General features: G+C 38.0%; 1 protein-coding gene across 4 annotated transcripts in view; it reads left to right on the top strand.

The window, feature by feature from the left end:
• The window catches only part of LOC134531888 (CCR4-NOT transcription complex subunit 7), a 36496-nt gene extending 10365 nt beyond the window's left edge, over positions 1 to 26131 (top strand). For all 4 annotated transcript variants that reach the window (XM_063367904.1, XM_063367902.1, XM_063367903.1 and 1 more), the window contains exons 6-8: positions 5304 to 5418; positions 8521 to 8661; positions 25663 to 26131. In XM_063367904.1, coding sequence (XP_063223974.1) covers positions 5304 to 5418; positions 8521 to 8661; positions 25663 to 25785 — 379 coding nt within the window. In that variant the 3' untranslated portion in view covers positions 25786 to 26131. The remainder of the gene's footprint in view (positions 1 to 5303; positions 5419 to 8520; positions 8662 to 25662) is intronic.
• Positions 26132 to 26503: the final 372 nt, after the last annotated feature.

A 26503-nucleotide genomic window follows, 5' to 3' on the forward strand; every position in this document is an offset into this window, starting at 1 on the left:
GTTCCAACATGTCCCACAGATTGTCAATTGGGTTCTATAAGTCAGGTGATTTTGCAGGCCAGTCGAGATGTAATAAGGATGCAGGAGTGTTCATAAAATAGTCGCATATGCGTCCATCCTCATGAACTTTGCTGTTCTCATCTTGAAAAGTCGTGGTATACTTATCATGTAGATGTTGACTCAAACACCTGATCATCCAGAATGTTTAAATAAACATGCCGGTTCATGTTAGTGGTCACTACAGTGAGCAGGTTCAATCCATAATACAAAAAACACCCCCAAAACATCACAGATCCACCTCCAGTTTTACCTGGCCTTACACATATCCAGTATGAAATGATCCATTTGGCTTTCAGTGCACTCAACGATGTGCGTCATTAGAATACAGGCAAAAATGTGATTCTTCAGACATTACGTTCTGTCTGTCAGCTACTGTCCACGTTCGATGATTTCTAGCCTATTGAAGACGCGCAACTTTATGTGCCTGTGTGAGCAATGGCCCCTTGTGAAGTGACCGGCTCCAGATGTTCATTGCATGCACATCCCATCGCAATACAGGTTGGGATGGATCTTCATTCACTATCTGCAGCATCACCTGTCAGGTTTGGAAGCGATTTTGATTCACAAGTCATGAAACGTGTTTGCTGTCCCTCTCAATCAGGATCTTTTTCTGACCACAATTCTGATGTGTTTTGTTGCCACGTGTAGTACACCGCTGCTTTTAGGCATGTTGAACAGGCCGCTGCGAAACCCCAACAAATCCAGCAAATTCACACACCGCACTGCCATGAGCACGGCCAAACAAAATTGCCCCTTTTAGCCACTCTGGCACATCCTTACATGTACCCACATTGACGTACACTGTCCGCTTGAAACGTCATGGTCCTACTGATCGCTACTGCCTTATGCTCACATAGAGGCAGTGTAACATGGTGTATTCGTATTGACATGCTTTTCGGTTTTTATTTCAGTTTTATCGCAATTTTCCAGATAATTTTGTCCTTAATCATAATTTATTCATTCTACAAATCGTACCCAGGCCCCGCGTCAGGCTTCCTGTCCGAAAAGTTCATGGCTACACGGCCTAAAAAATTTATAGGATCTTTCTAGTGCGCACTGGCATGCAGAACTTAAATTCTAAAGTACCTACAGGAACACAAGCGCATGCCATTGTACACAGATTTCCGCGTATTGCATCTGTAACGACAACTTTCACTTTACTGTACCTGTTTGTCAAGCAGCTTTCATGGGCTCATTCATTTTTTACAGATATAAAACATTCTCTAGCCCTGATGTTGGATATCACTTCCTATCCCTCATGCAAAAATTTTAAAAAACATCAGCAATTATAATTCTCCTTTGGGATGAAAAGGCACTTTTACTTTATTTAGCTACTCTTGTGTTGTTTAGACAATGCAGCAACACCAAAATGGTCAAATTACACATAAATAGATACATGTATGCCAGAATATTATGTAAACAAATCATATTAAAAAAAAACAGTCCATTAAAATTTAAATCCATATCAAATATTCACCACTACATACATAAATGTTAGTCCTTCTTGTAAAAACACAAAAGAAGATAGTACAGTGGCAAAGCAATGCAGCAGTTTGTCACTCAATCACTATACTGCAGTGCAGCACTTCTGTAGTAGAAAATCACTCATTCATTTCATATAACATTAAAAATATATGCACAAGAAAAAGATATCCATTAAAAAACACTAAAGTCGCAATAGCCCAATGTATAGCACCGCATGCGTACTGCAGAAACTTTAATGTCATCATCAGGCATGTGTATGACAATAAACCAAATATTTTGGAAAACTTCAATTTGAAAGGCAGTTTCATTTGAAAGTGACACACAGTTTCTAAATTATATTCCAGATTTTTTTTTTTTTTTTTAAAAAAAATCATGTTGAACATTGACATAAATTTTGGAATTCTGATTGATTGGGAGTGTTTTGTGAACTAATTAACATATTGCCTTAATTTGTACTATTTAATTCTCAATTATCTTTTGTATATTATGTTCTTAGTTAAATTATGCTTGACAGCATTAATGCCTTAAAATGTGTATGTTAAGGTACATTTTAATTCGCCTTTACATCATGACATTTGTAAATATTGTGTGTGTCTAAGATAAGTATTAGACAATGTTTTGGCCTGACACTGTGATAAGTGTCCGAGAAATTTTAGCCGGCTGTTGTTAATCTGTTTATACTGGTCACTGAAAGAAGTGTCATGCAAAAATTTAAAAAAAAAAGCGGACTGATGAAATGTAAAAAAATGAGGTTTAATAATATGTGAAATACAAAATGATAGTCAAATGATACTAAAAGAGGCTTTGAGGGTGTATTATATTGTTTAAATAGGCTAAATTTCAAATATAGATGTAAAAATGCTTGTAAAATCATGTTGGTATTTAATTTTATAAGTACTACATTCAGTCATTTTTACATGCTTTATATTAGCTTCACCTGTATGTTTGTCTGTCCGTCTGTAACTCTTTCGACTAAGAGTGAGTGGCTCATCACTGTAAAATGTCCCGTCAATTTCATCACGTTCGTTAGCCGAGCGGTCTAAGGCGCGCAACTTCTGTGGCGTCAGCTTTCAGATTCAGCGATCGTGGGTTCTACTCCCGGCCACGCCGAAAAAAAAAAAAAATGTTTTTTTTTCTTTTCTTTTTTTTTCTGGTAAATTCTAAGATTTTATCCATACATCTAACTGTAAATGATTCGGAGAGACTTTACCATTTCTTTGTGACGTTGCAACTCCAAACAGTTATCTCAGATGGTAATAGGTAGTGTCGGTAACTCGTTTCCCTATGATAATTATACATAAATATAGTTTAAAAAACTAAAAAAACGTGCTTTTAAAGAATATCAAACTAAAAAGTTAAAAATAAATATAGTTTAAAAAACTAAAGAAACATGCTTTTAAAGATTATCAAACTAAAAAGTAAAAAATAATTTTAAAATTTAATTTATGACAATAGTATATAAGCAATACTAGTATAAATGAGAAAAAAGCATGGGGTGCTTAATATACAAAAAATATGGCACAAAGCGCCTCAAGCTTTTTTCTCATTTATACTAGTGTTGCTTATATACTATTGTCATAAATTAAATTTTAAAATTATTTTTTACTTTTTAGTTTGATAATCTTTAAAAGCATGTTTCTTTAGTTTTTTAAACTATATTTATTTTTATTTTCTGCACTCATAGGTTGCATTGATAATTTTACTTGGTAAAGTTTATAAACACTGGAAAACAAAAGTTTCCCAGTTATACAACTGTGCCGTTTGGAAACATAATTATTACTATTTCCTTGATGGACTTTTTTCCCTCGCTTTTGAACCTTTTTCACAGATTGTGTATTGTTTTAAAATAATTTTTGCTTTTTGTGTCATAATTCTCTACTTACGGTATTTCTTTCAAAAAATCATGCTACTTGCAACTGGAGCTTTATTCTGTATCATGGACATCCCACTTCGCCATCCTTTATTTGTCATTGGACTCACAAAAAAATGCTCACGAATTGTCTCACACTTATCTCAAAAGTGGAATGCCCTTGAACTGAAGCTATAAATATCTGAGATACAAGTTCACCTATCCCTCACTTAGCACATCTTCAGATTGCGCGGATTCATTTAGCGCGATGTGAATTTTACTGCCCTAGTCTTGAATAGCACGTCTGTAAATTTCAGTTAGCACGAAATCTCCGCAGGCAAAAAAAAAGTTCTGCACGACGCCACAAAGTCTGTTTCCACTTCTGTAAACAATAGATGTGCTGTGGGATACAGTTAGCCAAACAAGGGGGGAAGAAATGCGCACGCAGGTCTGTCTATGCTATCGGCTGTTGTACAAACATCAGCTATGGCAAGTTAAATTGCGGCTATGGAGTGTAAAGGACCAAATGTTTTTTGGTCCGCGCGTATGCCGCCGTGCCGTATCGTTGTCTCCTGGCCACAAACCGGACCGTGAACTCAGTCCAGCCAGTGGCAGGAAATTCACTCAAACTAAAGCAACGTCTGCCCATTCAGCTGTCAGTAACTGTACGTGCTTGATCACTCATCATGCATCGTGTACAAGTATTTTAGACAAAACTCGAAGTATTGCGCCGCGCAGATTGTCATGAAAGTCACACTTATGTTGGTCACACTTTAGTTTTAAGCAAGTCAACTGTGCGCACAATCATACAAAATGAGTCTTACCAAAAGTTTATATAAGTCTGATGCTGTTGGTTGTACTAGCGGGAATTTATTTGACATTTGATACAGAAACAGAAATGAACAGATGATTCACGTGGAAAAGGTTGTTAAATGAATGTTGCAATGAAAAAAATTATCATTGGCCTGACAGGATTGGTGAGAACCAGGTGGTGATACGCGAATAAGCACTTTAATTTGTTTAAAAAATAAAAATGTAATTATCCTGACAGTAATATCGGTTTCACTGTCAGTTAAGGATGGTTGGGAAATGTACGCGACGTGAGTTGAAGGTCACGCCAGTACGGGCAAGTCAGCCAGCCGACTGACGATAAAGTACATAACCACATATCTCCTGTTACGCAGTGTTGTTTATCATACAAAGTGCGATGGGAGGCTTATAAAGATAAATGGTGTGACATATTGATAGTTGAGTGTTATTCAACGCATTTATATTACGTAAAGTATATTTTCCTACAAAATTTTGGAACACATTAAATAAATTAGCCTTGTTATTTATGGAAACTAATGCTTCAGAATACGTGATTTCGAATAACACGAGCATTTTTGGAATAGAATTAGTCGTGCTAAGTGAGGGATAGGTGTATTGCCTTTATTATGGTTTACACTTGTCACCAAATTGCATGCAATAAGTATCTGATACATTGTGGAATAAAAGTCAGTCACTTAATATCAAAAAGCATTTACACTTGAGAGTCGGACACTAGGTCTCCGGTCCAGACAAGAAAGAGTTGCAATATATATCGCGATGCTCACATGTTTGTGACATTTAATGTCAGGCATATTTACATTGGTAATAATAAAGTGTCAGATATTGTGTGATATAAATTTCCAATGTAAACATACCTTAATAATATTATGTAATTACAATTAGACACTAATACGACTATGGCATATTTATACCAACATCTACAATTTAATATACAATATTGTTTGGAGGAAGATAGGTATTAATAAAAATTATACCCATTGAGAGTTTATTTACACATAGCATTTATGTTAGTGTTTGTGGTTCAATTGATATACTTATGTCTGGTTAAAAAATAATTATTTTTTATTTTTTTTTGCAGTGGCTATGATTTTGGTTACCTCATTAAACTTCTGACGGATCAAAATCTTCCTCAAGATGAAGGTGAATTTTTTGAGCTATTGAGGATCTATTTTCCAACTGTATACGATGTAAAAGTAAGTATTCGTATATTACATATAAAAATTGTGTTGCTGATTTTTTTTTAAATATTGTATTTTTTTGGTTTCTTCTTATTTTTCATGTGCAATCTTCTCCGAGAAAGTATACAATAATCATGGATATCCTGTCTTTACATCTTGCAGCCATAAATAAATTAGCGCTATATTTAAACCAACAATTTTAAAATTTTCCAAATAGGAAATGTGTCTTCTACCTCGTTCTGCCTGCTATCTATGTTCCTTTGAAAGATGAACTCCAGCAGGCAATATTTCTCTCAAATTATGTGTCCCAGATATTGAAGTTTTTGAATTATTATTGTATTCAGTGCTTCTTATTTCTTCCCAATTCTTCAGTTCATATCATCATGGTTACCTGTTCCATTCAGCTAGATTTACCATTTAGTTATTCAATTTCTGTCAAGGCAGCACTGTACCTTGTAAAATACAGAAATTATAAAAATGTTATAGCTTTTTTGTTGTTTTTGGTGCTAATAGATGAGTACCAATTGTTTTAACCTTGAGTAGTTGATCCTTACTGATCTAGGGAAATGGCTAGAGTTATTAATATTTCTAGAAGTCCTGGATTTACGTAGCTCGAATGATTTTCTGTGGATCTCTTTACGCTATAGAGATTCACTTTGTGTGTTAAGTCATTCCCAGAATAAAGTTGTTATTGTCATATGTAAGTAACAATATTTATTGTTTACAATCTTTGGGGTTTTTCTCTCTGATTGGTGATTGGTAATGGAAAGGAAAATATTTAATATCTTCCTAACTTACAAACACACAATTTATTATGTAATCCGTGTTTTGTCACAATGGACAAATTACATCTAGCATATCACAGTGAATGTGTTTAGTCAGAAAGAAAGCATTTTGGAGCAAAATGAAATAATAATTATTTATGTTTTTTTTTTTAATGTTTATAGAAAACTATTTTATAAGCAATGTGATGTGACCACTAACCAATCTGGCAAAAGCTGGTGGTAGTTTCTGAAGATTAATTGGAAGTCTTGATGTAAGCTTTTGGACATACGCCATTGCTAAAGCACATGTATGTCTGTGTAGAAGAAAACTACAAAAAATACAAAAGACAAAAACACAAATTAAGCAAAAAATTGCTGTTGTCAACAGGATATAAACACCACATAATATTCCATAACAGGAATATGGTCACAAACAAAGAAAAACAAAGAAAATGGACTAACAGAACGAAAAAAACCCCACAAATGATGACAGCACAACAGTTGAAACAAGACAAAAACACAGCAAAACGAAAAGGCGAAACAAATACAATAGTTTTCCAAAAAACAGAAGAGAACGAAAAAAAACCACAAATGATGACAGCACAAAAATATTGAACCCAAAAAAAATTCAGCTAGTTTTCTTCTACAGACATACATGTGCTTTAGCAATGGCGTATATCCAAATGCTTACATCAACTCATGCACTCCCATTGCACAAATCTTTCAAAGATAATTCAAAGTCATTGAAACATTTACCATTTTTACTTGAATAAACTTCACTCTTGTATAAGCCTTGCACCACTAACATTTTGACCACAAACAAAAATATTTGTTATTTAGAATGAGCGTTACATCTAACTTTTGAAACATACCTTTTAACGTTTCAACCATATTTCAAGTTATTATGAAATGTCTATTGAACACTTTGGTAATCATTCAAAGTTATAATATAATTGCATTAAAGTTTTTCTTTAAACCTAATAGCATTCTTGGTACAGGTGTTGATGTCTGCCGGTTATATTTTTCGGCATTCTTTATTCTTGCACGAGAGAACTATCTAATGTATCAATTTTTCATTAAAAATCTTTTTGCATGCATTCTTGAAATCTTTTTTCCTTATAGATATTAGGCAGCGAATATTTAATTTAGGGATTTGCTGTGAATGACAACATGTTTACTCTTAGGAGAGAATAAAGTGTCATGAATGTAAAATGGCTTCCGACCACAGCTATTTTGATTACTGCAAAGCACCATTAAAATCCTGGCCAGGAATGACTGAAATAAATTCTATGTTAAAAAGAATATAACAAAATAAATAAATAGGGAAATTGCTGAAGAAGCGACCGCAACAATTTCTCTCTCCTAAAAAAAAATGTTACTACAATACACCATCACTCAAAACAATTTTTTTTTTCTTCCAGTTATGTATATGACTTTCCATGACAAAATACTTTCTCCCTCCCGCAGCACGATTTTCTATTTCTGAGCCTTTTTAAATCATTTTAGGTTTTTTTAGAACTATAGATGATTTGAACTGCAATCAGTCAGTAATTATTGTAATGTTTTCCTCACAGAAACCTACACATGAACCACGTTCAAGATGTCTGTTGTCCATTAAGCAATAGCAGGTTAACCAACCGTGCAGTATGACGAAACTTTTGCTGTGTAGCGTTGCCATGTGGCATTGACAAGTTTCGGCACACATTTTACTATAAATTGTGCACAGGTTATTAGGGTAAATACGACATATTGAATGATTTAGTTGGACCTGACTGATTGTAAGCACTTGTAGGCAGAAGGGTCACGTTATGTCTTAAATGAAGATGGAGAGTTCAGTGTGTCATTCTCTTTATTGCCTCATTGCCATTACCAGAAGACCTGAATGTTTGCAGCAAGACATGGGTTAAAATAAAAAGAAACTTTCAATAATTGTTTTTATAAGCCATTTTTTTATCACCTAGTATTTAAATTGCGATTGGGATTTAACCATGAAATATTTCTAAGTTAAATCCATGAGTTGCTGCCTTGTGATATTGAACAATGATGGTACATTTTAACACTGCTACAAACAGTTTTTTTAAGTTGCATTTTTTATTGTGTTCGTGAATATTGAAATAACGTTATTTGACTCCTTGTTATTATAATAATATAATCGTAGAAAATAATAATTTATTAATGTGATAGATTTATGTTTTAACTGTAATGGGTTTGTTACGCTATAATTTTTGGTGAAAATGTTGACATTTCTAGCATGGATTGTTATAAGTTATAACTAATTTAAGATTGTTACAAAATAGTTATCAGTTTTCTAGATACCGGAGTGCAGGGAAAAATAAAATTGTTGTGTTGGCAGTACTTGATGAAGAGCTGTAAAAATTTGAAAGGTGGGCTGCAAGAAGTAGCTGACCAGTTGGACCTGGAAAGAATCGGCCCTCAACATCAAGCGGGAAGTGACAGCCTTCTTACTGGCATGGCTTTTTTCAAAATGAGGGAGGTAAGATGACCATGTATTTGCCACAACTTTGGTTACTGAAAAATGTATTCGAAAGTGCATATTGATTTTAAACCTTTTATTATTCACTACAGTGTTTCCTTTACCTTGTAGGCAATGTTTTTGTTAAAGTAGGGAGTTGGGTTACAGGAAATTAATTTCAACTAAGGATAATTAGTGACGTCAAAATTTAACGAGAATCTAGCGAGTAGCTTAAGCTCTGATCAATTTTATTGTGAAGTTAATTCGACCCAATGGCAAAAAAATTCATGATACGAGGTCTCAGAAATAAATGAACTATTTATGGTAAAAAATGAATTAGATAATGATCAACTAACTTTTATTTGTCCAATTCTTTGCTGCTTGAGTTTATGCCTATGGAAAACCTTCTTTGGATAATTATATAGTTATATACAATAGCTTGCTTGTTATTATTTTTAATGTTTACATGCCATAACTGTTCTAATTTTACTTTTTATGCATTTGCAGTTATTTTAAAGTTTTCAATGGCATGCTATAGCAGGGTAATTGTAAATAGATTCAGTTATGTGAAACACAGTATCTTTATTTTATCTACCACAGGTTATACCACCAGTATTTACCACCATAAATTAAAGTAATTTTAACTACCAATCTTACGTACATTTGCAATACATATTTTCATTCATGATGAATGTTTAAATTTGTTCATGAGTTCGTATTGTTATGATTCAACCTTAAGATGATCTCAATTATTTACTATTCTAAGACAGGGTGATAGGGGGCTCAAGACTAACAATGAAAGACAGTTCAATATAGAGACTTGATTTAATGTCACGTACTACTATAGAGTTAGCGGTCACCAAATTAGACAATTATCGGGGAGCCTCGCTACCACACCTCGGCAGGTTCCTTACCCACGCTGTGCTGGGTCGCGCTCGCGGCAGGAATTCGACGACGGACTGCGGCGGCCGAGGACACGGCGCTCCGTGGTTCCGGCGTCACGACTTCAGCCGTCCAGTCGCCGGTGACCAGAAGAAGCTCCTTCTCGACGGTGGCTGTCGTTTTTATTCTTCCGTCCGCGTCCGTGTTGATGTTCCGTGTTGTCCTCTTTTCTCTCGCAGCGGCGGTCGGCCTTCGGCGACTCGCGTCGCTGTTTCGCTGGCGGTGTTGAAACTGCTGACACCTCGTGTTTGACTCAGGGCGAGCCTCGAAGCCGCTTGCCAGAGTGCTCAGAGCGAGTCATAACAGTATGAAATGGGACCACTATTTAGAACCTTTCTTAATGGGTACAGAAAACTACTTATCTTAATAGCTACGGAATTTATTTGTAGTGATAATTAGTTTCTATATTACCTACATGTTTTTGAGTTGTCTCTAAAGTAGTCACGGTGATTATGTGGTCATATCACTATCCTACCACCTAGACGATACAAGTTTTATTTCCTGTGGGGTCAGAAAATTTGATTTTTTGCAAGTGAAAAATGTGGCGGACGTTGCAGTTGTTCTTCTCAGTAATGTTTTCCTCACAGAAACCTACACATGAACCACGTTCAAGATGTCTGTTGTCCATTAAGCAATAGCGGCCGAGAGTTCATAGCCGACGGACGTGTGCGCCGTGCGCTCCGCCGGCCTTTTGTGTGTTGCGTGTTCGCCGCGAGTTATTCATCATTAATTTGTCAGTGAGCAATCAATCAGATTTTTTGGGGTTTCCCTCATCAGTGTGTGATGATTCCTTTTGTGAAACAAATATAAAATCCCACTCTAAAATGATTAGGTCACCCATTAGGAAATCGGCATCTGTAACTACTGGATCTGGATCTGCCTCTACCGATTCTCTGGAAAAAACGACGTTTGAAATTAAAAGGCTGGAAATTTTAGGTAGTACCGAAGCTCCTAATTTCAATGATTTAGTAAAGAGGATTGACTTGCTTTGTGCCAAGTTTGATGATCTACGAAGTGAAAATGAAGTTCTTAAAACTTTACTAATTGATTCGCGTAATGAAACGGCGGAAATCAAACAGGAACTACTTCATATTAAAAGTTTATTACCGTGCTTGGACAAGGTGAAATCGTATAGTCAAGCTTTGCTTAAGTCCTCAAACAACAAGAACACGGAAAGTGAAAGTGTCGCAACAACTAGTGTCGCAACAGCTGGTGTCTCGGGTAACGGTACTCCGTCCCGTGACCCCCATACGAATCAGCATGAAAAGCGCTTCGCCAAGAGCAGTAATAATATTATTAACCAACAGCCCAGTGAAGATGGTTTCACTACGGTGCAATACGGACGGAAAGCCAAGAACATTGTGAATTCAGAAGTAAAACGTGATCATGATCGCAAAAAACCGCCCATGCAAGTAGGCATCAGAAATATCCCTACTCTAAAGACAGTTAGCAAATTGGTTCCAAGGAAAACAAAAGCATTATTTGTGACACGATTTGACCCTTCTGTTCAGGAACATGAGATAGTAGAGTATATTACTAATGAACTGAATCTCTCTCACGTTAAAGTCGTTAAACTGCGTACCAAATTTAACACTTACTCTTCATTTCATATCTCTGTGCTTGAAGAAGACTTTGTGAGAATAAATAACATTGTTTTCTGGCCCAGTGGATGCCTGATCAGTCCTTTTTACGGGAAACTGCATCCTGAACAAATCACTAATAATGGATCTACGTCTGCTTCTGGACGGGCCAACGTCAATCCTGAGATTACATCTGCGTCGGCGTCTGCTTCGACGCCTACACTTATGTCTGAGTTGAACTTATCTGCGTCTAATCCTTCCCAGGAGCCCGGAGGAGCTCCATAAATCTTTATTTGTGGCTGTTTCTCCCAAAGAGTGGGTAATCTTCTACCAAAATGTGAGAGGACTCAGGACTAAAGCAATTGAATTTTCAAACAATATTTTACATACAAACTATGATATCATTTGTCTCACTGAAACCTCGTTTACGTCAACGTCTATAAACTCGCACTATTTTAATGATTCTTTTCACGTATTTAGAACCGATAGAGACCCTTCTTTAACACTAATGAATAGAGTAGGCGGTGTTTTAATTGCAGTAAATAAAAATAAATTCAAAAATGTATTTATTACTCATGAATATGACCATTTGGGAATAGAAGCCATTTGGATTAAAATTAGAACCAATCGTAAAAAATATTTAACACTTGGTAATATTTATTTACCACCTCAAATTACTCCAGAAACTTATGCTCTTTATTTTACACATCTGGAGGAAAAATTTAAAAATTTCCAAGATGACATTTTACTCTTAAGAGATTTTAATGTACCTGGAGTTGATTGGTCTCACTTTCACACTTCAAATATTACTCAAAATTCTATAAAATCTAAAGCATTTGCGTTAATCAGTTTTGTAACCACTTTGGGTTTGAATCAGTTTAACTATACTCAACCTCCTACTCGTCTATTGGATCTTTGTTTCACTAACTTAGATCTATGTACTATAAATAACGCTCTTGATTATCTTGTTAAAGAAGATGTTTATCATCCAGCACTTTCTGATGTACTTTCAATAAAAGGAATGATTTACTATATAGATTGATTTCTAATTACAACAAACTTGTTAATCATTTTGATCAAACCAACAAAAAAATTTGCCTTAAGAATATCTTATCTAACTTCTAATATTTTATTATATTTTTTGACTTCATTGTATTTTAGTTTCTGTGATATTTGTATTATATATATATATATTTTTTTTTTCTTCTTTGTATTATGTTTTTCCCATTTTTTTTTTTTTGTCCAGTTTGTATTATGTTTGTCCATGTGTCTTTGTAACCTCTTTGTATATATGTATGGTGTCTACCACTATGGCCTTAGCTGTTGGTAGACATGTCACAATTTTAAATAAATAAATAAAATAAAATAAATAAAATAAAATAAATAAATCTTCAAAGCATTTCGTCAATGCCCTGTTTGCATCACTTCAACCCTTACTGTCTTTAAAAATCTTGCTTTGGACAAATTCTTAATCCTCCATTCATTCAATCAATTACTTAAGTTTTTCTAAAACGAAGCCTCTTTTTCCTTCCCCCTGCAACTTTTGTTGATCTTTATTTTCCATGTGGCTTGCATAAAGCAACATGAAAACCAAGTTTGTGTCTATGAATATTGCCAAGAAAGTTCCTTTTGCTATTTTTAGATCTCCCACAACATATGGAACACAATATTGAGAACTGTAGTGGAAATTAATCCTTTTTTTGTAGTATTACATAAAAAATAAAAGTTTTTGTTAAAAAAAAAAATTTTAAAAAGTTGTAAATTTGTGTTGCAATTAGTTACAAATTTATTGAATTTAACATGTAAAAAAACTTAACCATGTTGCATTGTTTAATAGTAAAATTTGTGTTCAGGAGAGCTAGAACTGGAATCCCATTACCGCCTTTCTGGATTTACATAGTTTTCAGAAAGCATTCTGGGCAAGTGTTAGGCTGCATCCGTACAGTGTCGCATGACCAGTTCATGCAATTCCTTATCAAATTCCATCTCTTGTTGATAGACGTAAAACTCAAACTAAAATAAAAATTGGTAAATTGATTTTAAAAATGTGAGAAAATTGTTTTAATATTATTGTTACGAGAGACCAGACCACGATGCCAGATTCAGAGCTGGCTGTCAGCCCGGCACTGCCATTGGCGTCACGTGCGGTCCACTGATGTAAGGCCGGATTACAAGGGTCGTCGCTAACCCTCTCCCCCCTCCTCTCCCTACGCATTATCCTTCCTGGGCCCTTTTATCTAACACTGACCGGCCTTGGAAATTCTGCGGGGTGCCGTGCGGAGTGGTATGAATGGGCACTGCCTTTCTGGACTTTATGGGCGTCAGCTCGGCCCGTGATGATGCGACATGTCACAGCTGCTCTCGTTGGTTCGAGAAGGGAGCCATAGGTACTTAATGCAGTGATGCCGGCCTCCGCGGGAGTGCCGCCAGAGTTCCACAAGAGTTCTGAGCAAGTTCCGAGAGTTTGGAGAGTTCCGCGAGTGAAGGGAAGTGTGACATCAGCGAAGAGGGTCAGATACCCCCTCAAGAGCAGTGGGATACGGAGTGACGGGATTGAGAGAGTGTTACAGAGTGGCGCGAGACTGGGTGTGTGGACTGGCGCAATGTAAGGGGCGAATCACTGTTGAGTTTAGCTCCAGTGAGGAACTGTGGAATTTGACATAAATTGAGTGACATGCGAATAAATATTTTTTTAAGTGACAGTGATTGGTAATTTGACATTTTTTAGTACAATTATTTATTAATAATGTAAATATTAGTAATTAATAAAACTGTAGTAAAACTTAACTGGAAAACTTACTTGGGCTATCCCTTACGAACCCAATTCTCCCCACATAGATTGTAACATTTTGATGACAGAAGTGGGATAGACCTAATAAATACTTTTAGTTTGCAATTTTTTTTTAACTAAAATTAAAAAAATAAATGTAACATTTTTAAAAATTAAGTTATTCGAGAATTAAGCTATTTTAGGAACTGTATTAATAGTAGTAGTAAAGTTAGTGTTAGTTTTCGGTATAAGTTTAGGTTAGCTCATAGTTCAAATTACACTGTTGAATTTAGGGCAGTGGTGATAGTGACAGACTGGTTGTGTATGTGGATAAGAAAGATGGCTGCTGAGGAACTTGAAATCATAATGGCTTTCTTGGCCGAAATGAATAATAAAATCAAGAGGGGCCAGGAGGAAACAAAGAATGGCCAAGAAGAGATGAAGAATAAAATTGATAACTGCCAAGAGGAGATAATGAATGCTATGAAGACCAAGATAGAGGACATCAAGAAGAACCAAGAAGAGATGCGTAATGAAATAATTGCTGCATAAAAAGAAATGAAGAAGAAGATTGACGAAACAAGCATCCAGTTCGAAGGTAAAGTACAGTGTTTAGAGCAGCATCTTGCACAGCAGGAACAGCAACTTGCCAGACAGGAGCAACAGCTAGCCGAACGTGAAGAACTGATGGCACAACAGCTAGCTCAGTTCAAGTAGACCACCGAACAGCATGTAGCAGCTGTGACCGAGGAGTGCCATCGGATGAACAAGGAAGCTACATCTGCTGCCAAACGGAACAGTTCCTCCGGAGACATGAAGGTGGAAGGTGCAACAGGCCACCCAAAATTCAAGCTACCCACCTTTGATAACCAATCATCGTTGGCTGTTTACAGGCGACAGTTCGAGGCAGCCGCTGAAGTGAACGGTTGTGATTAGGAAGGAAAGGCTACGGCACTCGTCTTGGCCCTGCGAGGATCTCCACTAGAGCTGCTGCATACCATACCAGTTTCAGACCAGAAAGACTTTGGAGTATTAGTAGAGACCCTTCAGCTGAGATATGGTGACAGACACATAAGTGAGGTGTATAGAACAACCCTGAAGACACATCAACAGAGATCTTCAGAAACACTCCAAGAATTTGTAAAGCCAACTTTGAGCGACTCATGCACCTCGCCTACCCAGTAGCACCAACAGAGTTCCGCCAGCAGCTAGCCACCAGTGCGTTTACAGACGAGCTTAGAGATGCACAGGTTCAGAAAACTCTTTGTTTGGCCCGCCACAAAAATATCCATGATGCTCTTGTTCATACCCTGGAAATTGAAGGTGCCTGCATTCCCTCAAGAAACATGAGTATCAGAGCGAGACAGGCTGTGATAGAACCTTACCACCAAGCGACTGGTCACTCGAGTACTAATGAAGAGATTATACTCGGTACACTAAGGAAGCTGTTGAATGGATCACAGTTTCGGAGAACCAGGGACGACAGTGGTGCTTCGTCTGCAAAGAACGCGACTGTCCGAATCGTAGTTAAGAAATCCAAGAGCGAAGGACAATGCTTTTGATGCAAGGATTAGACAAGAGAACAATTCGGTGTGACAATGGGTTTAAGGAGGGTGACAGCTCGCAGATTAAAGGAGCAGGAAGTCGCCTACGGTGTTCTGCATGCCAGCAAGGGCATGTTCAGTGGAGACGCCCGGAACGGGAACGTGGCCAGGGGGGTTGCCCCATGAAAAAGGAAGATGCCACAGCAGCAAGTGCAGAAGAGCGAGACCCATAGTAATCACAAAGCTGACCTATGGTCCCGAAGAGTTGCAGGACGGCCACAATGTTACATCCGTCGAGAAGTGGGCCATATCCAGTACACTTGCCCGATGCATAGGATGGCTTCGCAGCATGGTCCACAACAGTACAGTGTTACCTGTTCGAGAACTAACAGGTTTAAGGAAGGGCAATGTTACAAATACGAGAGACTAGACCACGATGCCAGGTTCGGAGCTGGCTGGCGGCCCTGCACAGCCACTGGCGTCTTTTTCAGTGTCACGTGCCGTCCACTGACATAAGATATGCCACGCTTGCCTGGCCGGATTGCAAGGGTCGTAGCTACCCTCTCCTGCCTCCGCACCCTACGCATTGTCCTTCTCGGCGCTGTTATCTAACGCTGAGCGGCCTTGAGAAGTCCGCGGGCCGCCGCGTGGAGTAGCGTGAATAGGCGCCACCTTTCGGGATTTTTCAGGTTTCGGATCGGCCCGGGATAATGCGACACATTACAGCTGCTCTCATCTGTTTGAGAAGAGCACCACAGGTACATAAGCAGTGATGCCAGCCTCCACGTTAGTGCTGCGAGAGTTCCGAGCGACTTCCGGGCAAATTCCAAGAGTGAAGGGAAGTGTGACATCGGCGAAGAGAGTGAGACCCCCTCGAGAGCGACGTGGCGGTGGGATCGAGAGAGTGCGACCAAGTGGCACGAGACTGTGTGTGTAGTGTAGGGTGTAAAAAATTTCCCCGTGGGGGGGCAAACAGCCCACGTCCATCTCTACCTGCACCGCCAGTTACAAGCATAATTATTCCCGCTGACCTTGTCTTCGCCAAGGCTACTTGCGTAAACGCAGTAGAGACGCAAAACTAAATTACCAATTTGATTGGGTGTGCAGTAGATTATTGCAGTGCTCAAACCAATTATATTATATGCAAACATTTAAATTTATTCCCGGTAAATTAGAATACATGAAGTACCAACTTGTGAAATAAAATACATATATAAAAAAAAACATAAAATTTACAAATGCTATACGTGACGCCCGGCCGTAGCGATCACGTTAGCTGCGGCACAAAAACCTTGCCATCGCATAAGTCTAAGTCTGTCCATCACCGCGCGAGGGAGGGGGGGAGAGTCCACACGAAATCTTGGTTACCGTCCCAAAAACAACCTCTTCTTTCACCATTAATAAATTAAAGTTCTACTTACATTGGTGCTCGCCGTGCAGTACATATTTACCAAACTGTCGTGCCTCGGGTACCCGGGCTGTAGACTGGGCGTAGATCACACCTGTTGCACGGTCAAATGGTCCCGGTCGATGCACTTCGGGGCGTGGGGGATTGACACTCGCGACTTGCGAAAAAGTTTAAAATTGTTGATGCGAAATACGTTCCCGTACGTTGCAAATTATAAGAAATATTATGCATCTGATGCGGGCCGCGGCAACGATAACTCCGCGTAGCAATGTCTATGGTTAATCGTTCATCACGAAGTATGGGTAGTGTTCCCAACTCCCGTGCACTCCCTGGCGACCCATATTCACAACTCCCGCAAGGTTCTCTCGACTCCGACTGCCAAGTGTCCAAAAAAGTTCGCTCGCCGCATACGTCACACTGCCGTGACGTCAGCCAACTCCCTCCGCTAATTTCCCCCTCTCTCATGGGTGGACAAGTCCATTCAGCAGGGGGTCAATGGCCGCACGGTAAACCACAGTACTTGATTAAATATTAACTAAAACTAGTAAAGACGTATATAAAAATAAATATTAAAACATTACTTCAAAAAATTACGTTAAAATTATAATTAAACATAATAAACACTAAACATAATCACATGAGACACGCGAAGTGTCTCAACCTCCCCGACAAAAAAAAATAAAAATAAAAAATATAATACCCCTTTGAGTTATCTAACTATTAGGTCCGCGTAAAGTAAGTAACACTAAAAGCAACACGTAGAAGACGAAGTAAGAAAGACTCAAAAGAGCCGCGAAAGAGAAAAACACAAAACTAAGACACAGATAGCAAACTCGAAATAGCACCAAACATTAACTGTAAAGCGCGACCCATAGCTAAACTCTCCAAAGGTTTTACAAGGAAAATTAAACTAAACTAAAATAATTTTATCCTGGATGTAAATTTAACCGATAAAAAAAATTACAGCGGCCATGAAACTTTCTCTTCAAAACAATTTTCCACAAACGGCTATAGGTAACTTAGATACACGTCTAATACATACTAAATTTATTAGAGTCCAAAAATCCAGCTACCTGCCAAAATTACGGCAAACATTACAGTATGTAAATATAAAAGACTCGCTAAAACACTTTCAAAAATCACGAAATATATTCTTACAATCATAATTTAAATATAAATATAGATATGAAAGTATATAAATTCTCACTTATTTACGTCACAACTCCTTTATATCACTTAGAAACCAAATTACATTCGGACTACCCCCGACAATAGGGCTTCAACTGCGAAAGGTGAGCTTTTTTCACGCGAAAATGATTTCCGCATTCTTCTAACAAAACGGTAACGGGCCCCATAAATTTTTAAATTACATAAGGACCCCCAAAGGCATACATCAATTTCGCCGTCTTACGTTTGCCTTTATCACTGAGATGGTGCTCCCTACACAAAACTTCCTGGTTTACAGTAAACGGGTTCGGCAACCGCCCTTTATTATACTGACCCCTAACTACTTCCTTACTCTTTTCCAAATTCATGGCGACATCTACCCACAGTTCTTCCAACTTACGCGGGCTATGAATTAACAAATTCTCTGGCGAAATGCCCCACACATTTAATAGGGGATGGCTGATGTCTCGCCCCAAGAATATTAATGCTGGCGTAAATCCAGTAGCCCCATGCTTGGTCATGTTAAAAGCCATATTTAAAAAAATTAAGGGCTCATCCCATTTTTGATGATCTTTCTCACTAAAGATGGTCATTGCTATTTTCACATTTTTATTTACCCTTTCAACAAGATTAGGGTTCGGATAATAAGGACTCGTTTTAATGTGTTTGATACCCCAATTAAGACACATGCTTTGAAACAGCTGACTGCAAAAATAACTGGCGTTATCCATTACAACCTGTTCACCAAACAAACTCCACACCTTCTCCACAAGGGCTTTAATAATCTGGCTACTTTTCATATCCCTCAACGGCAAAAATACGCAATATTTACTAAAACCATCAACCAAAATTAACAAACAACTATTTCCTTTCATCGACCTGGGTAAAGGGCCGAAAACATCTAAAAATACCCTCTGCCAGGGGCGTGTAATACTCTCCACACTATGGTACCCAACTTTACTATTTTGAGGTTGTTTCGCCAACTGGCAGGAGACACATCCTTTAACGTATTTTCTTACGTCCTCTTTAATGGTAGGCCAATAAAAATTATCTGAAATTTTGTCTAAGGTTTTTTCCACGCCGTTGTGAGCTCCAACTTGTGAGTCATGGAAATAACGCATCAACATATTGACCAACGCACGTGGCACATACAACCTCCTCTTTCCCCCTTTACTGTAGTGCAGTTTTTCATTGTGAATCTCAAAATTTTTGTATTGGGGGAGTTGGATATTTTCCCGGATTTTTCCTACCTCCTCATCTTTATCTTGCCATTCCTTTAAATCAACAAAACCCTCTGGGAAATTTCCTAATACATTACAAACATCAAAATTCTCCTCACTCTCTTCGTCTGACCTTTCACCTACTTCTTCAATCTCCTCGGCATTATACATACGCGATAGCGCATCCGCTACCACATTCTCAGATCCTTTGACATGCTTGATTTTAAAATTAAATCTACTTAAGCGCATTACCCACCTCCCGATCTTACCCAACTGACGGGGGTGGGTAAACAACCACGTCAATGCCTGGTTGTCGGTGCACAAGTCAAACTCTGCGTGCTCTAAAAACGTCTCTAATCTCTCCAAGGCATAAATACAGGCCAGCGCCTCCTTTTCATACACACTGTACTTCTGTTCATGTTGGTTTAGGGTACGACTGATGTACATTATAGGTTGCATCCCCAGGGGGCCTTCCTGCAATAATACTCCTCCCAAAGCCAAACTCGAGGCATCAACCTGTACCACAAACCTCTTTTCAAAGTCGGGCAAGGATAAAACAGGCGGGCTTGAAATTGCTATTTTGAGTGCTTTAAACGCCTTTTCTTGTTCCTCCACCCACTCGAAGGGTATCCCTTTCTTTTTTAAGTTATTTAAGGGGGCACAAAGTTCCGAATAATTCGGGATGAACCGGCTAAAAAACCCAATCATCCCCAAAAATCTCATAACCCCTTTAACATTTTTTGGAGGAGGATAACTGACAATAGGTGAGATTTTCAAAGGATCCATCACTAATTTACCCTCACCAATAATGAAACCTAAAAAATGTATTTGCCGCTTTGCCCAACAAATTTTTTCAGGATTTAGGGTAAACCCAGCTTCTCTCAATTTACCTAACACTATGCGTAAATGCTCAATGTGCTCCTCCAAACTATTTGAATACACGCAAATATCATCCAAAAAATTCAGAGCAAACTTGTATTGCACGTCCTGCAAAATTTTTCCTAAGATTCTTGACAGACATTGAGCTCCAAAATTCACCCCAAACGGCACGCGGGTCCACTCATAATGTCCCCAAGGGGTGACAAAACCAGTATATTTTCGGCTCGATTCATCTAAAATACATTGATGGAATGCAGCATTTAGATCCAAGATGGTAAAAAACTTCGCCTTTCCTAGGTATTGAAAAATAGTATCTATTTTTGGTAATGGGAACGGATCAAGCCTAATCTTTTGATTCAAAAGACGGTAGTCCAAAACAATACGAATTCGCCAGCTTTCTTCTTCTTTACTAAAAATGCGGGTGATGCATAATTCGACTTTGAGGCAGTTATTATACCTTCTTTTTGCAAATCCTGAATAATTTCCCTAAAGGCTTTCATTTTTGGGGGCGAACACTGGTATGGTACGCATTTAATGGGGATATCGTCCGTTAACTGAATTTTATAGGGGTCCAAAACACATTTACCTACTCTTTTGGTAATGACATCCTGAAATTCATCAATCACTCCCTGAATTTTCTCAACTTCGCTTATACTGAACCTTTCTCGGCACCCCTCTATCCCTCCACAAATTACCTGTTCGCTACCCTGGGGTTTTTCCAATCCAATACGATACTGTGGTGCAAAACCGAAACTTAACCTACGAGTCCGGCAATCAATAAACGCCCGAGTATCACTCAAAAAATCAATTCCCAATATCATTTTATACACCAAATTAGAAATCACATAAAATTCCCGATCCCACTAGAATTTATCCACTTTTATATGCATGATTACTTTCACAACAATCTTATGAATTTTCCCGTCAGCTGTTTGCACCTGTATACCTTCCCCTCTCTCTACAATATGCCCAACTCGTTTCCCTTGTTTTAGGCATTGCTCAAAAAATTCTTCGCTCACGAAACTCTTACTCGCTCCGGTATCTACAAGGGCTTTGACGGTATTCTTACCCACTTCTACCTCCACACATAAATTATTTCCACTTCACATCACTAACATATGGTGCTTATCTTTAAATCGAAAATGATTAAGTTTCATCTTTTGCCAACATCTACTCGTTAAATGACCACTTTTACCATAGAACCCGCAACGTTTCTTACCACTCCTCCATTGCTTACACCATTTTTGTACATGTCCCGTCTTACCACAACAAAAACAAATTTTATTAGAATTACTCACATAACCATTCCTACGAAAACACGTATCTCTTATATGACCTTTTTTCTTACAAAAATCGCATATTAAGGGCGTCGCCCTAAGCTGGGAATTTTCCTCAATGGACCTTTCACTAGAAAGTTCTACACCACTATTTTTGCCTCCCACCTCCATTAAGGCATTCCCGGTTTCTATTTCCTGAGCGGCCGCACTAACTTGCCCTTCGCCGGACCTCCTGCTAGCATAATTTACATTATCCACTTCCACCGCCCAGTCCATTAATCCCGAAATACTTTCCGGCCTCTTAACAAACGAACATTCTACTCGTATTTCAGGGACCATATTTTCAATAATCATAGAAATAACTTCGTGATCCAAAAATCTCACTCCAAATATTTTTATGTGCCTAACGACATCGACCACGAATTCCGCAGTACTTTCTCCACGCTTCTGAAAACGACTCACATACTCGTGTATCAAACCAAATTTAACTCTCCTCGGGCATAATTCTCCCACAACATGTCACGAACTTGCGGCCAACTACGCTTTTCCACCAATCCGCGCGCAATAATATCCCTCATTATGCCGGTACTTTTCCCCAAAAGACACCTCAACATACTACAATCATCACAAAAAATTTTTGTATCATTCAACATTTCGACTTCAAGCAATATTTTCCTCAACTCATCACCATTATTTGCCTCTAATCGCGGAAAGTTTTTCAACATGTTGACACCAATAGTTGCCAGTACATCGGCTGCCAAATCCCGTTCACGAGCATTCTCAGGGCTTTCCACAAATGACCATTCGTCACTCCCATTAAGATATTCGACTAACTTAAGACATAGTAAGTGCACATCATCATCGTTCTCTACCATTTGCCCTGCGGCATGCAAATTGGCAATTAACTGCTCCCTTTCTAAGTTGAATACCCAGCTGTTCGCCATGTCTAGGGTGGACCGAATCAATGACAAATGTAAAATTACTGCAACTGCAATAACCACTGCAACTCTAAGAGCAGAGTGGCGCACTTGTGGGGTGTAAAAAATTTCCCCGTGGGGGGGGGCAAACAGCCCACGTCCATCTCTACCTGCACCGCCAGTTACAAGCATAATTTTTCCCGCTGACCTTGTCTTCGCCAAGGCTACTTGTGTAAACGCAGTAGAGACGCAAAACTAAATTACCAATTTGATTGGGTGTGCAGTAGATTATTGCAGTGCTCAAACCAATTATATTATATGCAAACATTTAAATTTATTCCCGGTAATATAGAATACATGAAGTACCAACTTGTGAAATAAAATACATATATAAAAAAAAACATAAAATTTACAAATGCTATACGTGACGCCCGGCCGTAGCGATCACGTTAGCTGCGGCACAAAAACCTTGCCATCGCATAAGTCTAAGTCTGTCCATCACCGCGCGAGGGAGGGGAGGAGAGTCCACACGAAATCTTGGTTACCGTCCCAAAAACAACCTCTTCTTTCACCATTAATAAATTAAAGTTCTACTTACATTGGTGCTCGCCGTGCAGTACATATTTACCAAACTGTCGTGCCTCGGGTACCCGGGCTGTAGACTGGGCGTAGATCACACCTGTTGCACGGTCAAATGGTCCCGGTCGATGCACTTCGGGGCGTGGTGGATTGACACTCGCGACTTGCGAAAAAGTTTAAAATTGTTGATGCGAAATACGTTCCCGTACGTTGCAAATTATAAGAAATATTATGCATCTGATGCGGGCCGCGGTAACGATAACTTCGCGTAGCAATGTCTATGGTTAATCGTTCATCACGAAGTATGGGTAGTGTTCCCAACTCCCGTGCACTCCCTGGCGACCCATATTCACAACTCCCGCAAGGTTCTCTCGACTCCGACTGCCAAGTGTCCAAAAAAGTTCGCTCGCCGCATACGTCACACTGCCGTGACGTCAGCCAACTCCCTCCGCTAATTTCCCCCTCTCTCATGGGTGGACAAGTCCATTCAGCAGGGGGTCAATGGCCGCACGGTAAACCACAGTACTTGATTAAATATTAACTAAAACTAGTAAAGACGTATATAAAAATAAATATTAAAACATTACTTCAAAAAATTACGTTAAAATTATAATTAAACATAATAAACACTAAACATAATCACATGAGACACGCGAAGTGTCTCAGTAGACAGGCGCAAGGGAAGGGTTGAACCACTGTTGAGCCTAGCTCTAGTGAGGAGTGCAAACTGTGGAACTTGACAAACATAGAGTGACTTGCGAATAAACATTTTTTAAGTGGCAAATTATTTGTGATGGGATATTTTTAAGTAAAATTTATTTATTAGTAATGTAAATATCAGTTATTAATAAAACTGTAATAACACTACAGTAGATCCCTGTTATAATGTTTTTCAAGGGAGCACAAGAAAAAAAAATTATAAGCAGGAAAACGTTATAAGCAGGAAATCTAAATTTAGCACTTAACAATGTTCGAGGTTTGTACCAACGGACTCACCAAGCTAAGTAAACAACTTTAATGTTAAAACCAAAGATAGTATACTTGATACATGAATTTTCTGAAACAAGCCAACAATTTTTCAACTTCGTCTTGTTCCCTGCTTAAATTTTGTTTGTCTTTAAAGATACACTGCCACATTTTTTGTAAAATTGTCTCACGATTCATGATGACAACATTAAGAGTGAGAACGTCTACTCCTTCGCCACCTGAAAATGTTTAATTTTGGGATTCCTACGTATGAATGAAAAAAAAATTATTTGTAAGCAATAGAAAACACTTTAGTTATGCCCTCGCTCAATGGTTGGCAACTTAAATATCGTAGGACTATGTACGTGCATCTGAATACCCACTGGAATGGCAAGGAAGAGAAGAGTTGACAAAGGGTGCCAACTGACACGTAACTATGAACATTGTGTACCTTCAGTATATTGCATAAAATTGTATTTTAACAAACTTCATGTATTGTATGGCAGTGATTGTAAACATAAACATACATAAAGGAAACTTTTTATCGTAAGTGTTGGAATAATTTGGTTTTAAAACATTTTTTTCACTATTTATGAACGTTATATGCAGGAAATAAATACATTGTCCTTATGGGGGAAATATTGGGACTTTAAAAATATGACATTATAAGCAGGAAAACGTTATATGCAGGAACATTATAACAGGGTTCTACTGTAATTGGTAGAGACCTGCAAAATTCGCGGATTCATTTGGTGATAGGCTAGAATTCAAACACATATACCTCTTAGATAATTTTGCTATTGGCTAACTGTTCATCTGGACGAATCTCAACCAGTTATAAACCCTCAACCAAAGAAGGATTGAATCACAGACAAACCAGCTGAGATGACTTACAAGTCAGCAGCCAATGAACTTGCATTATTTGTCCGAGTGTACAGAGGTATGTGCAGTCTATCCTGAAGGCCATCGAAACCGCTAATTTTGCAGGTCTCTACTATTTGGTAACTTAATTAGGCTATACTGTACGAACACAGTTCTCGTCACATCGATCGTAAAATTAATATTATAATTTTGTTTTGTAAAACAAGGAAATTTTAAGGTTTTAAAAACATAATTTGTGAATTATTTGGTAAATTTTTCTATAGCTTTTGTGCCATCCTACCCTTATGATTGGAAAACTTTCAGTATTTGGAAAGTAGGTTCATATAATGTTAACCAGCGCTCAAAAAATGGTCCCCACAGTTGAATCATATTTTTTAATGTGTGTGCAGTAACTAAAAAAAAAATTTGCTGGTTGAATATTTCAGTTTTCCAGGAAGGTTTCTTCAAAAGAAATTATGATTTTGTATCTTAAAGCTTGTATTTACAATAGGCTGTCTTCCGGGGCGCAACATCTAAATTTCCAAAGGGGGGGCAAAATATCTTTTTATAAAGAATCATCGATCCCCCCTATTGAAACGGGGGGGGGGGGGGGTCCGGGGGTCCTCCCCCGGGAAAATTTGTATTTCAAGGTGGAAAATGGTGCTATATAAGCAGTTTTATTATCTAAAAATTGATTACACAGCACTTTCTTTGCCCCCGTTTGCCCCCACTTCAAGGTTTCAGAAGGGGATGCAAAATACCCTTGCCCCCCCTGTTGTTGCGCCCCTGGCTGTCTTAGGTTTCTTCTTCAAAAATTATGCTAAATTGGATTGTGGAAAATATTTGAATGGGAACGTTTAGTGTAAAGTGAAAAGTGAATTTATAATCTTAATTAATTTTTTTTTATTTCAGATGTTTTTTGAAGATAACATTGATGATGCCAAGTATTGTGGGCATCTTTACGGTTTAGGAACGTCATACACAATAAATGGGAACAGCTACCATGACAACGGAGATGCCAACAGTCTGTCGTAATGTAACGCCAGAGAGACAAACTTGTTATTCTTTTGTGCTTTTGCATTCTTGAATAACACATTATTGCCATTTAAGAAAGCTATTCCAAAAGATTTATTCTCTTATTTAAACCGTGATGCATCTCAAGATGAATTACAATCATCAGTACAAAGAAAATGTATATATATTTTATTTCTATTAAGTGAATATTTTGACAAGAGGTTTCTCATTGTAGATGCATTTACAGTGTTATTCAAAGCATTGTCATTAAAATGTTCATTTAAAATTAGTGTGTATGTTTATATAACTTTGTAAGAATATGTAGTAAAATAAGATTCTTATTAAAAATAAATTTTATGGAAAAAAATATATATTTTATTTAAAGTGTGTAAAAGCTTTAATTTAAAATGATAAAATAAAGTATTTACATAATTACATCTGGTCATAGCTGTCATCTGGATCATCTGTTTACCTTTAACTCTTTTCACTATCTGTGTTTGTGAAAACAGGACATTTAATGTCGCCCATACGCTTTCACATGTTGGTGGAGACCCTTGTCAGTTAGCAGTAAGTTTGACCGCTAGGATTGGCTCCTTTGTCAAACTCATACTTGTTGGCTGATGGTTTCGTTAGACTGCCTCGTCATTCAGTGATTTGTCGAGTGATGTCAGCTGTCCAGACCACCTGAGACCCGTCACTGCATGCCTCACTTGAGGCTCGGTCCCGTGCACTATGCCGA

This window comes from Bacillus rossius, chromosome 5, assembly GCF_032445375.1.
Source record: "Bacillus rossius redtenbacheri isolate Brsri chromosome 5, Brsri_v3, whole genome shotgun sequence".
NCBI classification, from domain to species: domain Eukaryota; kingdom Metazoa; phylum Arthropoda; class Insecta; order Phasmatodea; family Bacillidae; genus Bacillus; species Bacillus rossius.